This window comes from Dermacentor silvarum, chromosome 7 (assembly GCF_013339745.2).
Source record: "Dermacentor silvarum isolate Dsil-2018 chromosome 7, BIME_Dsil_1.4, whole genome shotgun sequence".
In the NCBI taxonomy this organism is placed as follows: domain Eukaryota; kingdom Metazoa; phylum Arthropoda; class Arachnida; order Ixodida; family Ixodidae; genus Dermacentor; species Dermacentor silvarum.
The window spans coordinates 34150748-34165298 of record NC_051160.1 but is presented as its reverse complement, the minus strand read 5'-3'; the positions used below and the strand labels follow the sequence as shown (position 1 = coordinate 34165298).

The following is a 14551-nucleotide window of genomic DNA, read 5'->3' as shown; positions in this document are numbered from 1 at the left end:
TCTATTTGGCAGACATTTTATCAATAAAGAATACAGTAAAACCTCGTTACAAGAGACACGGGAAACAGGTCTTCTGTAACCAAAATATCTAAAGACACTGAGGTGGTGGACTAGATGGCTTTATTATGCATCAGCATCAAAGGGTGTTTAAACACATCTTTGATGTGAACAGAGCTGTCTCATGGAAACATGGCGATGTCTCTGGAGTCTGACTACCGACATACAAAGCTTTGACTAGCGCCGTGGATGCTGTGACGGAAATCCTACTCGATGGTACTGTATCGCAGAGTTGGTGTGGGAGCGCGACAGCAATTATAAAAGCATAACGACAGGAAGTTCGGTGAAATCTGTAGTCGCAGCTATGCAGGAATGACATCCGGCTGCGGAACGGAACAGAATAGAGCCAAGGGAATGAAAATTGCAGCGATACCGGTTGGTGCGACGTCGCCGCGTTGTGCGAGCGTGTCTGGGTTGTCTCCTAAATAGTGAAGGATTTACTCTAGGGACCTAAAAAAGTTGTCCTTAGTAACCGAGTGTCTCTTGAATGCGATGTTAAAATGTTAAAATAAAATAAAATGTTAAAATGTTAAAATAGGAAGACCAACCAAACCATTTTCAAATGTCTCTTATAATTGTGTCTCTTGTAAAGAGACTTTACTCTATATTCTGGACCTTTGCATGCTGAGTTGTCAGTGCTGGCACACTAATTTGGTGTTCCCTTAGTAGACCATACTACCGTATTCGATTATAAGGCAGTGACGGTTATAAGACAAGGGCGCCAGTTGGAGGACCCAAGAAAAAAAACCTTAAGTATGGACACTAATATAAGGCGATATAAGAGTAGCCGACAGATTATTCAGACTATTGCCCGAAATACTGAATTACACAGCCAATACGCAAAATGGCGACCATGAAATATGGGGCAAGGGAGCTCCAACACGTGGAGTGCTGGTTATGCGTGAATTTTTGCCTTTAGGTGTTGCTTCACGTCAGCGCAAATATCGCCTTATAGTGTGGCTTCAAAGCATTTCGGTGCGCTGCTGTAAAGCCACACCATACAGCGAAATTTGCCTTGCCGTGAAGCCCCACCTAAAGGAAAAATTCGCGTATAAGAAGGGAGGAGACTTTGAGGCTAAAGATTTTGGGAAAAAGCCTCGCCTTATATTCGATAGATACGGTATACCAGTAGCGCACCCAGGATCTCTGCCAGGGGGGGGGTTGACAGTTTGCCAATACCATCTAAACAGCACTAATTTCAATTTCATCACGAAAAATTGTCAAAAAATGCGTTTTTTGCGAGTGTGCAGACGATTGCGCGTCTTACATCTTAGTTGCAGTACTTAAATGCGCAAGGAAAGAAAAGGGGTTAAACAAAAGTGGGGGTTAGGTCGGCCTCAGGGGGGGGGGTTACAACCCCCGAACCCCCCCCCCCCCCCAGCGGTGCGCCACTGCGGTATACATCTCAATTCCTAGCTACCCAATATTTTTGTTGCGTGATGCGAGTAGACTCCTCAGCAAGTGCTGCACCGTGGTCTCTCACACAAAATTTGCAAGCACTAAACTTAAATATTGCGGCATTCAATTCGAAGTCTACCCTTTTAAGTATTTGTACACTGCTTCCTCAAATACTCTTGTGTCCATTTAAGTGATGTCATAGCAAAAAAGAATACACCCACTCACTTGTAATACTTGACATCGTCTCTCTCATCTTCATAGTCTTCCAGGAACTCTTTCAGCCTGCGTGCTTCCTTCGCCTGCAGAGAATGCACACAAGTTTTCAGTGCCTCAAATAGTAAACGGCCCACGAATGTGAAACGGAATGCAGGATTTACATTTGAGGCCATTACATGTGCATCATTTATCATGTGTTATTTGCGCATGTTTGTGGCGCCCATTGGCACTACGTTTTTGGTTGCAAGTGCAAGCGGTGCACCATGGCACCGGGCTGCGTAGTACAGTCGACGTCCGATTTCCCGGACCTCAAGGGACCGCGAAAACGTCCGGAAAATCGGGCAGTCCGTAAAAACGAATGCACTTGAAAACGCACCTTTTTGGAAGGTATTTTTCGCTGACGGAGAGGGTCACGGCCAGAGTACAAGATTCTCATTGCTATTCAGCCAATGCATCGTTTAGGTGGCTCTGAAAAGAGCCGTTAAAAAAAAAAAAAAAAAAGATACGACGTGGCCGGCGCTACCTCATAGGTCAGCACTTGGGCGCAAAGAAGTCGCTTATTTTCTTTTGCACGGTCCGCTTGCCCGCGATCATGTCTGCCTCAATTTCAGTCAACGTCATGTTGCCGCTGTACACCGATGACAGTGTCATCAGTGCTCGCGTCAACTCCGAGCTCGTTGGCTGTGTAGGAGCTGGCTCTTCGTTCTCGGTGTCGGAGTCGTCGGAATCCTCCGTAACTTGACGAATGATTTCGTCATCGGTCAACTCCGCACATAGCTCGAGGTCTTTGTCAGCGTCGGCGAAGCCCTCAAAGGTTATCCCGGCTGGAATCGACACGCTGGCAGCGCGCAGATCGTCGAAGGCAACGTCCGCGGATGGCAGTTCGTCATTTTGTCAGTTCGTCCACGGTGGGCAGTTCGCGGTTGGCAGTTCGTTCGAAGGCGCGGACGAAGACGAAGGAGCAGTCGGTGCCATCGCTGTAAACGGCGAATCCGCTCGACGAAAAGCGCAGCACGAAACAGCTAGGAATTCGATGGATGCTGAAGGTCGGGAAACGTGATCACTGAAGATAGCGCGCAGCAGCAAACGATCAACCGCAGACACGACCGCAGAGCTGGCAGAGCTGACAAAACAACACGCGAACGAACACAGTGAGGTTTGGCTTGGCTAAGCTACGGCTGGCAACGGATTGACACGTGCGGTTTCGAGGTTACGGCAGCCGCGGCGCGGTGCGGCGGTGCTGCTGGCCACACCTGCGATGCGAGTATGGTGGGTTCGAGGATATGAAAACAGCCAAAATGGCGGCGTCGGTGGTGACTTTCGGTCGGCGGTTAACAGTAAAAAGTCCGGGAAATCGGATGGCGAAGGCTATAAGCGTCCGGAATTTCGGACTTTTTAATACATTGACTCTATGGGGAACTTGATGGTGCCACAGATGAGTCCGGGAAATCAGGCATGTCCGGAATTTCGGGCGTCCGGGAAATCGGACGTTGACTGTAGCATGCTCGATCTGCCATGTATGCCCTACTGGAACGTTCCGTATGCACTGCATTCTATATGTATGCACTGTAATTCTATATTTTCCGTACTATTCATATGGAAAGGATGCAGAATGTGTACGAATCCAAATAAATTCTGTATAATTACACAGAAAGCATACAGAACGTTTCAGTAGGGTGCCTTCCATATAATATTTACGCCGTATATTTTGCACATCAATGCAAGGCTTATGAAGTTATAATGTACAGTAAAACCTCGATATAACGAAATTTGCGATGTACCGAACTACTTTAATTCACCAATCTTAGCTCTATTGAATTAACAAAACCTCGAATTAACGAAATTCGCAATATAACGAAGTTTTTCCACTGCAAGTACAACTTTGTTATATCGAGGTTTGACTGTGTACCTAACTCTGTAACGAATGATGCACTCTATTCTTTGGTCGCGAATGCAAGCAGAGAGAGAAAGAGAGGTCTCCACAGCACGGCCTGGTATGTATGAAGCAGAGTTTTTACTCACCTCTTCAGCCTGCCTCTCTTCCTCCTTTAACCGCTCCTTCTCATACTCTTTGGCCTTTCGTCGCTCCCTGGCTTCCCAATTGCGCAACCTCTGCAGAGTGAAAAGGATGGGAAGAAAAAGGCAACATTTCTATCACGATAGGTTTCACTGCGTTTAGATACCTTGTCGCCCTCAGTTCTGAAAACCTTGACACTCATGATGCGGATGCTGGCTCTAAACCAGCAGTGCGTTCTTTTTGCATGCTCTGCTTTGAATAGGCAGCACATTATTGTACTGGGGCGGTAATCTTTGACAACCGTTACCAGAGATACTTCCACTTGCACAATATTTTGCATGAATAGCACTGTACCCATCGGTGCCGACGGGCCACAGCGCTCCTGGCATTGTGCCAAGAGTGCCCCTTACTTGGACACGCCGATTCAATCAGTGTTAGTCACTCGCAAGAAGTAAAAGGTGTCCCCGAAAGCTGCTGTACAAGAATATGGCCCACCCGAAGTTCCAAGAAGCAAAGCTCGAGCTTATCTGTAATGACGTAATTATGGATTGGGGAGGGCAGGGAAGTGTTTCAGTGTGCCGAGCTCACCTCCTGGTAGGCAGCTTCTTTTTCGCGCAGCTTCCTCTCCAGCTTCTTGCGCTCATACGCCTCCTCTTCCTCTTCCCTCTCGCGCTCCCAGTCACGTTCTGAATCTCGGGGCCTGCGCCGAGAACAGAAGAACCGTGTCATAAGCCCATATGTGGTTTTAAGGAATTAGGCTTCAGTGCCAAGGAACACTAAAGGAAAACACTACATCAAACTGATAAAGCATAGTACTTTGAAAACTCCATCTTCAATACATTCACAGTAAGATACTTGTTACACTAGAAAGAAAAGAAATGAAGGCGAAACTTACCATTTAACAAAATTTCACGCCACAATCCAAGCACTGGTACATCAATGTGATGTTCCGGTTTTCAAAGTATGTTATCATACTTAGGCTGCTGTGGCACAGTATGAGTTATCTAAACTACCCAAGTTCAGCCTCTGCTTCTTTCCAGAACACAATCTAAATAAAAAAACCTAGGCCTAATCAAGCCTACTCTCATGGTAGTAATAGCTTTTTTTTTTTAGAATTGCAGAGTGTAATTTACTAATACAGCAGAACTTATTTTCTCTTTCGTGTTCTTTAACCCGTCATGGGATCTCAGTGCTTCATGAACAATCGTCACTTCTTGGCCAATGATGAGTCCACCTCCTCATGAATCTCTAGCCACTTTTCTAACACTTTCTCGTGTACAGAGAATGAGTGTTTTCTTTTCTTTCAAGACAGAGCTGGTGTGGCGGTAGACACTATGATCACCCGTTTTTTATTACTAAATTACATTTTCAATAATATTTGCAATCATATTTGTGCATTTTAACCGCGTTATGGAAGCACATCACGTGGGGGCCCACTGGCCAAACAGCCATTTTGGTACACTTTTTTTTTTCAAAATTTTTTTAAAAAGTTTAAAAAGCCCTTCAAGGGTTAAGGCCAGAGATGTGCGTAACACACCCGAGAGACCAGAGAGAGGACTGCAGAAAATGCTGACGCACCTCATCACCTCCCGAAGTTCCCGTTCCCTCTCCCGTTCTCGCTCTCGCACCCAGTCGCGCTCGGGAGACTCGGAGCGGGACTTGGAAGGCGCCCTGTCCGACCGGGAGGGTGGCGGCTGCGTCGTCGACGAAGAAGCCGGCTGCACCGAGTCGGATGATGCCTTGGGCTCGCGAGACGACTCTCGATCCCTGTCTCGATCCCGGTCCCGGCTGGACCTCTCGTCGGCCCGGTCATCCTTGGCCAAGTCGCGCGATCGGTCCTTGTCGCGGTCGCTGCGGTTGCTGCGCGACCGATCCGGGCTGCGTTCTCGCTCCCGCCGTTCCTTGCGCTCTCGGCGCCGCTCCCGCTCCCGATCGCGGTCTTCCTCCTGCTGTTTCTGGAAACAACGAAAAACAAGACGGCCGAGACGGACTTCAAGCTTCGTGCATAGTTTCGTTTTCTTCTTTCGCTCTAAAACGGGATTATTACGGCCAAAACAGTGCTAAAGCAGGATACGGGAAACCAGATGCGCGCCGAGTGACTACTAGCAACCAATCAATTCATTTCTTATTCCTTGCTTGGATGGTAGCAAACTCCAAAATCACAATGAAAACCACGTGATGGCAGTTCACCATTCACAAAAGTTTCTCTACTTTAGGAGAATGTGTCACTGGGATAGTTGGTTTGTTTTTGCAAGTTGCATAAGTGCACACTTTTGAACAAAGACATAACTGAAAGAGAACAGGTGCCTGTTGCAACAAAAATTGTTTCGCAATGTGGATATCTGCATAACCCATTTGCTGAGGAGTAGCTGCTAGTCGCCGAGCGGTGCGCATCTGATTTGCCACGTCCTGTCACTATGCTGCTGTTTTAAAACCTTGGGCTACATTCCAACCAACCCACCAAACCAGCCCACCCAAACACAACTCAAAGAATTGCTAACTGACCTTTTGATCTAGGTGCTAGTGTTTCGGCAGATGCGCTGACACTACGAATATTACATTTATGCAATAGACTGTTGTAACTGCGCATGCTTCCAGACTGACAGTGCATGCAAACTCAACTACTGCGAAGCACGGTTGCTACCGCCGAGAACAAAACTATGCCACAAAGCAGCTCATAACACCGCGACCAAGTACTGGTGTTCTGATGCAAAGCGGCTCATAACACTGCGGTCAAGTACTGGTGTCCTGGTGCAATTAGTTCGCTGCACATAACAGGATATATGTAGTTAAGCACAACAGTGCTATACTTTCCTCACGGCATTATCCATACACAGAGCTCCTGCCCTCGAACTGCGTAGTCAAAACACCAATTTTCTATATTAAAAATTTTAATAAAACACCCTAAAAAAATCTGTATGGCCTCCTATGTTGAAAGTGGGGAATTACATTAACTGCCAAGGTTAGGCTTTGACATTCCTTGACAGAACACAACTGCTAATTCTTTCTTCACCAGCAAAGTGCACTTTATAAACCACTCTATAAACTATGGCTTCTTTACAAGAAGAATTATGACTGCAAATCATAATTAATCGATCGTAATCGATTCTTGGAGGTCAAGTTCCAACTTTTCATAGTGATTTTTTTTCTGCCTAAAAGCTTAAAAGGTAATCACTAGTTTCAAGTTCAGTTCCGAATCAAATCAGGGCTGGTGTGCATAAATACACACTTAATTCCTAGCTGTATTTCAAGTTTCTCAAAAGAGAAGACTAGCTGCAATAACCCACAAACTTGGGACAGCAGCTGCATGTTTCAAGTTAAGCTGTTATGACATTTGACTGAAACCGAGTGAAATCTGTATCATCTGGAAACAAGCACAGCTGCAGCAGTCTGCCAAGATGTGCAGATTTAATTAACGTTGCTTATCAACTGCTACACTACAATATTCTTGTACCATACGTGACACACGTATGGTACACCGCTTCTTTTGCTGGAAATTTCGACAAATGCTGCAGATGGAAAGCAACAGTGATTATATTCTATTCTAACTAGTCTAGCGAAGATAATTTTTCGAATATATCACTGTAGACGAAATGCTGTAAAATGGGGAAGTTATGCTGCATTGGCCCTCAACTCACTGTAATGCAAAGTAATGTCACTGCACAGAACACATTCTTGGTAGATATGTATGCAACTTGAGCATATAAAATGATGCCATGTTGGTGAAGAGTTAACTGCAGTGGGCCTTGACAAAGCTTAAACTAAACCGTTACGTGATTACCACTACCTTTGAGCACATTGCACATCCGAGCAGCTTTAAAGATGGAGCTAAGCAAAAAACTAAGCACAATAATCCCTGGCAGAGCTTTTTTAAGCATGCATGCGCCAGACTAAGCTAGGGCTAAGGCATAACCTATTTACAAAGGCACATTAACTGCAGTTAGGCTGAAGCTCAGCTACAGCTTAGAGGGGTCACGATTCGTTACAAGAACGACTTAGCCTTAGCTACGCATGCAGTGCCACTGTGTGGAGACGCTCGATATTTGTCTCCTCTGCAGAGCTATCACTACTGACGTTCAGCTTCCCCGCACAACATATCGTGCCTCCAGATGTTCGGCTTCCCCACCTGATACGTGTGCGGCGGTGGGAGGCAGTGTCGCGGTCACGCAGCTACGATGAGAAAGGTGGAGCGAGTGTTGCCATGTTAGTGCCACCTGATGGCAAGGTCAACTGGGGTGCAGGAATGACTTGCTTCCTCTTATCAAAAGCATTTTTCAGACCCTTTCAGTCCCCACAAGTTAACGTGATTAACGCTAATAATGCAGTTAAAGGTTTCCGTGTTACCGTGGTAGGCTGTAGCAAAAGATTCAACTTGACCACGGTTAATGTGCCCGTGCAACTAACTGTGCCCATAACAACCTTGGCGACACACACGTTGGCTACTACAAAATGTGGCAAGTGAGCTAAGCTTACACACAATGAAAACTATGGCAAAGTTAACCACACAACTACAGCTGCAGGCAGGCAGTAGCAGCAATGACAACAGATTTAAACGAACTCGCCTGAGTGACCCCCCTACGGCACACGTGAAGACACCACAAGCAGGAAAGAAGGTGGCTGGTTTCGTTTTTTTTTCTTTCTCGTTACCTTTTTTTTTTCACATGACGCCAAGAGGCACAGCATCGAACACTCAGTTAGCGGATAAGATACCGGACTCGTGGCTGTGTCCCGCCTAAAAGCATGCGTTCCACAAACAAGACTCAAACTCGCAAACAATTTAAAAAATGACAAAGTAAATGCACAAGTACATACACATCTTTTACACATCAAAGTTGCTGTTCCCTTTTCTTAACGTAAGCAAATATTGTGCGAATGAAGGAAATCTTACATGACCGATGGCAGAGGCCACAAAAGTGTATCCCTTCTCCTGCTGTGAACAGAGACTTGCACACGGCAATTCACAAACTTATCAAAGATGTTGAAAAAAAATCAAATATGCAACAGCAAGTCTCCATAAACAAAGGCAAGGTCTTATAGAAGCACATGACGGGGAACAGTTCGAATAAAAAAGAGAGAATGACTTCAGGATGCTGCAAGGCATGACGAAAAAATTTTTCAATAAGGTATAACACAAAGCAACGGGCAAGTTTGGATCTACTCAAAAAGCTTTTGACCTGTGTTTGCATTAGGTGAAAAAAAAAAAAAAAGTCATCACATGTTGTATTCCATATGTCGGGCAGTTACAGCCCATTAATAATGTAAAATGTTGCTGAGAGATATAAAACCACACATTAAACGAGCATAACTAAAGGCGTGGATATAGTCTGGCGCAACCACGAGCGGCGCAGTTTCGCTACACTGGCTAAAACTGGACACGCCAGTCTGGCATCCGATGCAATCTGTGTGACCGGCGGCGTTCGGAGCTTCTTGGTGCCGGAATGCAACATGTTTTATTTAACACTAGAGCCGCTAGACCAGAGTGCATTGCGTGTTAGCTTGGCTGGCTGGCAACGTGCCGACCTACAGTTGGGCTTTCTGCTGGCCTACACTTCGGTGTCGAGCTTGCACGTCCCCCGAACATAAAGTTACCGCTGGCCGCGTACTTGTGTGCTTGCGTTGTGGGCCCTGCTCAACGCACCAAACTATACAGGAGCAAATTTTCAGCAACCCTGGCATCGCTGGAGTGACGTATCCAACTTTGCCGTCCCCCGCCTGGCACACCGAAAATGCCATACTATATCCGCACCTTAAGGTTGGCATTAAAGGGCAAATCCAGGTTTTTGCATTCTGAGAAGTACTGTGCTTGCTGTATTGCTATGTTCTTCCTTGGAATATAAAAATTTTTTTAATGCAACAAGCAAATGGCAAGCTGAAGTGGAACTGCCCCGACTTGACTAAGTTGGGTGAGCCAAACGTACAGAATTTTCTTTCTTGTTTAAATTCTGAATAATAATAAACCAGATTTTCTTCTTGTAACATCCCTGACAGCTCAGTTGCACATTCTTTTTTTTTTTTGTCTTCTGTTGCGCTGTTTAAACAAAGGCAGTTTTGTTTCTGCAACGTTCTGTTCCAGGTGCAAATACAGTTTACACTATACATTCACCTGTATTAGCAGCCGGGTTTAAATGTCACTGTTGAATGTTTTCCAATCCACAGAAAAGCCATAAAAGAAATACTATAAAAAGGTCACTTACTCAAATCGAAAACGCATAAAGTAAAATGAAACATGCTCCCTGGTCACTGTTCCAAGAGTTCAAGAAGAAAAATGATAAATACAATATGAGAGCAACTATAAAAAAACCTGGTCATAATCTGCGATGTGACCGTCGTGTGCATGTTCACTACAAGACAATCACAAAGCGAGGACCTAATTATGAGTGGTGCATATGCAGTTAAGAAAAAAAAAAAAAAGTGACACCGTGTAACATGCAGTGAAATGGCGCTACAGCTGCGCTGAATCCTCAACTTCCAAGTTGAAAAACAAATCAAAGTCATGACAAAGAAGAAAAACAAATTGCAATATAACTTGCCACATAAATGTGCTTGTCTTAGAAATAATAGTTTAATGGCCCACTAGACTGTAAAGCATGGAAGCCAGCTTACATCAAACACTAAGCATGTCTGACCTGCAAACAAACATGGCCTCAAAAGTGGTCTTCAAGGCAAGGTTCGCAGCGGGCCAAGCCGTTGCAAAGAGTGACACTATAATAAATGTAAGGCTTGCATGCTAATCCATATCTTATCCCAAACCACCTGAGCACAGCCCTACCAATCTCGAACCAGCTGCCGCCATAAGCACCAGGGGGAGCAACCAACCACATGCAATCTGTCCTAAAGTTTTTTTTTAAATCCAGTGCACGCAAGACCAAAACCTGTCGCCAAGTCATGGGGTGCCTCCTCAAGAACTCCTGCTGTTCCGAAAGCCTCAGAAATTCACAGAGCGACCGCACTTTTTATTCCGATTTCTCACTGTGCCAAGCTTTGGAGCGCCAGGAATGTTAAAGGAGTCCTTGTAACAAGTTTTCAGACCTTATCCTTTGCACACTGGCTTCAAAAACTTTTGGCAGACTGTACTGCGCACAAATTAAATGCTGCCCAGTTAAAGTTAACTGGAACAGCCATTCGCCTTTTATTTTTTTGCGGCTTCATGTGATGGCGGCATGCTTAGCATGCACAGATATGTTAGTGGTGCAATTTTGCACTTTATGTTCATTACTTACAAGAGGTGTTTTGCACTTCTATTAGCTTGCGACAGCGCATGAAATAGTCAATGCGTGAGCAGCACTGTATGGTATTGCCATGATGGTGCCTCAGCGAATGCTACTGCAAAGGCTTTGTTTTGACACAGCTTAGAACTACGCAACCAGCAAACCTGCCAACATCACTCAAAATGATAAAAACTTGTTTGGCTTCGTAAATGATTCGGAACAGTGTTCGCAATTCTCTGGACCAATTGCTAAACTAAAACACAAATGGAGTCGCGAAGCGCCAACAAGCATGTGAGACACATGCCCTTTTACATCTTGGAAGCCCTCCACAAGGCCCACTTCCTTCAGTGCATAGCATACAGCCGAGCCCAGATATATCGAACTCGGAAGAGATTGCAGAACCTCGCAATATATTCCTAACACAATATACAACAGCTGTGTTACGCAAGATGTAATAAAGACTCATATTTCGTATAAATTTCCTCCGACAACCTTGCTGAACGAAGAACTCTGAATTCGTTAAGTGTTAAGCCGCTTGAATTTGCGACAAGTTAAGCAAACCACATGTACGCACCAGTGGTTTTTTTCCAGTGCTTATCGGCTGAAAAAAGTACCACAAGACAGAGTCTTTAAAACGAAAACTGTACAGCAGGGGTCAGTGACTGGGTCCCAAAGCTAATCACTGCATGAATACTGACCAGGTATGTACACGTATATAGGACCCACCTGGACAACCCATGATCACCGCTGACCACTGCTCAACAAACAAGGCCCAAGGGCATTAGAGAAGTACTGACGCAAATTTTTTACTTGTCTTTTTTTTTCCATTAAAGGATAGCCTAGAACCATCCAAACCTCAGAAAAAAGCACTGGAAATGCAAGAGTGCCCCAATAAATTAACTATAATACTTGCTTCTAGAAACAGTTTTTGTTTCGGGGCTTGGAAAATTGTGAGATCACTATGTGCTGACTCGCTTAGTTCTTGCGATCACTATGGCAGCCACATGTGAAGGTAGCCAGATGAAACACAAACAGCACTCGTTTTATTTTTTTTTTACGAGCAACAGCACCATATCGTGCCTTATTGCTAAGCGTGAGTTAATTTCGCTCTGTCGATGACGTCATGTCGTTGATGCCAAGTTTGGCACAGTTTAGCTTCAGCTTAAGATATCCTAGAAGTGTTTCCCAGCCTCGATGCTAAGTAAGTGTGATTGTCTTACATGTGCTAAATGTGTGGCCGAGTTTCTACCTTAAAAATGTGCGTAATTGCTCCTTTAAAGGCACTAAAATGCAATCTTTAGAAGCCCATGGTTTGATCTACAGAAGATAATCCGAATTACCCCAAGTTCGATATAAGTAGGCCCGACTGTGCACGCACATAAAAAAAAAAAATTCACTTGGCACGGATGTTCCGAGACCACAGACGGATGCGCTGGCAGTGGCGGTACGAGTCGCGAGGCAAACAAGCATTCTTCTCACTCACCAATGAACAAAAACATGGAAGGAAGAAGAACAGCAGCCGCTTGGTTCTGTGTTGCCGCACAACGTTTTGCGAGAGCTGCTTGCGTCTTCCTCTTACGTGGGGAGAGTGACTTACCCATCTCAGCAACCGGCGTGGCCCCTACACGTCTGCACTGGATTTGACGCACGCCGCGTGGCCGAGCAGAGAGCGAACAAGAAAATAAGACGGCTCACCTGCTCCGAGTTGCTGCCGGGGGCCTAGGAGCAGCGTTAGAGGTCAACCGAAAGGGCATGCGTCCGCAAGGTCAGAAAAAGGGGGTGGGGAAAGCCGAAGCATGCGAGAATGGAAACGGGCACTGACCTGCTATTGCTGGTAGCACCATCCGGGGAGATGTTGGCTTCACGCATGCAGACACGTGCTCACACGCACACACAATAAAGCAGATTACGGCGCCCTCAGGACCATACAGGCCATTTGTGATCAAAGCTCGCCCATAGGCTTCAAAACAAGGCTACTGTAGCAACTAGGGCTGCGATGCAGTCTTGTTGGTGCACCCTCTTGGAAGTCAAGCGTAGCCGAAAGAAGATAAAAGATGCGAAAAGGGTACTTAAACATGTGTCGGTGCATCCATGTGACCTTCTTGTGTAGCGTTGTTAGCACTATGCTGTTCTGAAATCGCTATAGCAGACCCACACCCCAAGGTTCTCACAAGCTCTAGAGAGTGGAGTGGAACACGACGTTTTCTACAGAGCAGACAAAATGCGGGCGAGAAAAAAAAAAAAAGAGAGAGAGAAATGGCGCAAGCACTTTTGCTGCTTGCTAAAGCACAGGTCTACAGCTCATGCCGGGCAGAACCAAACCCGCATTACCTTGTATAATATCTCGCATAACCACAATTAAATAATGTGCACTTTTCTTGCCAGTTTACCGATCCTAAATGAGATGGCATACGATGACCTAAGCTTCAAACAAAACATACAGCGTACATGTCAGCCTGGCTTATCTGGCAAATGCAGAAACCGTCGCCATCATCGCAGTATATTCTGACGTCTCCACATCCCACGAAGCAGCCAGTGAAAGGATCATCATTAGGCAAGTAGACAGCAGTTCTCACCATCAACCGAAACAGCAATGCTACTACTGTGCACGCTCAACAAACAGATGCTAGACAGCTGTTTCCTCGTCTCACGGAAGTCTTTCTGCTGACGGCAGAACACGCAAACAATAGCGATTTGTGCATTCTCAGCCCAGTGGGCAAGTATCTATGTCGGCTGCTCTATTTTCTATTGTGGACCACAAAACATAACCTTCGCCACGGTATTTTAGGACTAGCAGACAAGTGGCAAATGCAAATAGTTTTAAGGTTGATGAGAAACTGTGGGAAGTAACCTCGCTAAGTTGCCTTTGAGAGATTTTGTGCAACTAGTACTGGACGCGTTGGCATCAACAGGCGACGGCATTTCTGCCACAGTGCCAAGCGAACAGTGATGACAATCACGACAGAGTGGTAGACTGCAGCAGTACTAAACTGAATAAAAAAGCGCAAGTATGCGACATGCAAAAAAAGGAAATTAGACTGCATATGCTATAAAATACTAGCCTGTAAAAAAAAATGGCGTCCACAAAATGCAACGGGCAACTTTCAGACTAGAGTGCACATGCAATTATTTGGACTTGGCACTGCTGTCTTTTGGCAGCTTACATACATGATGCAAACAAAACTGTATCGGCAATGGTTTTTCGCAGTTTCTTACCTAGTATGTTCTGAGACTATTAGCCCTAACATACTGCATCACTGCTGCAGTGAAAATGTTAAGCTTTTGTGCGCACATGCCATATTTTGAAGTTGACCCTGCAGGCTTTGCACAGACTGTTCAATTGAGCCACAAAAGGGGTAGTATTTGCATTGATTTAACAGTCTATAGCTTTTCTGTACCAACACCACTAGGCCGAACTAAATAAATCATGGCTACAAGAATGCTCTAATTCTGTTTACACATGCCATCTTTCGGACTTGATGCTAAGGCCTTTCTGCAGCTTGTGTAAATGATCCAACAACAGGACAGTGCTGGGAATGACTTGTAGCAGCTTTTCTTTATCTTGTCCATTGCGACAACATTAGGCCTAACAAATCACCACTACAGCAAAAACAAGTCTGCGCAGAGACGTCGCGTTTCCTACTAAGCCCTGCAG

At 45.3% G+C, this 14551-nt stretch overlaps 1 protein-coding gene across 4 annotated transcripts in view; it reads right to left on the bottom strand.

Annotated features, from left to right (window-relative positions):
- The window catches only part of LOC119457902 (RNA-binding protein 25), a 47460-nt gene that overhangs the window by 11913 nt on the left and 20996 nt on the right, over nt 1–14551 (bottom strand). For all 4 annotated transcript variants that reach the window (XM_037719664.2, XM_037719667.2, XM_037719668.2 and 1 more), the window contains 4 exons: nt 5267–5643; nt 4277–4388; nt 3694–3783; nt 1681–1754 (listed from right to left, as the gene is read on the bottom strand). In XM_037719664.2, coding sequence (XP_037575592.1) covers nt 1681–1754; nt 3694–3783; nt 4277–4388; nt 5267–5643 — 653 coding nt within the window. The remainder of the gene's footprint in view (nt 1–1680; nt 1755–3693; nt 3784–4276; nt 4389–5266; nt 5644–14551) is intronic.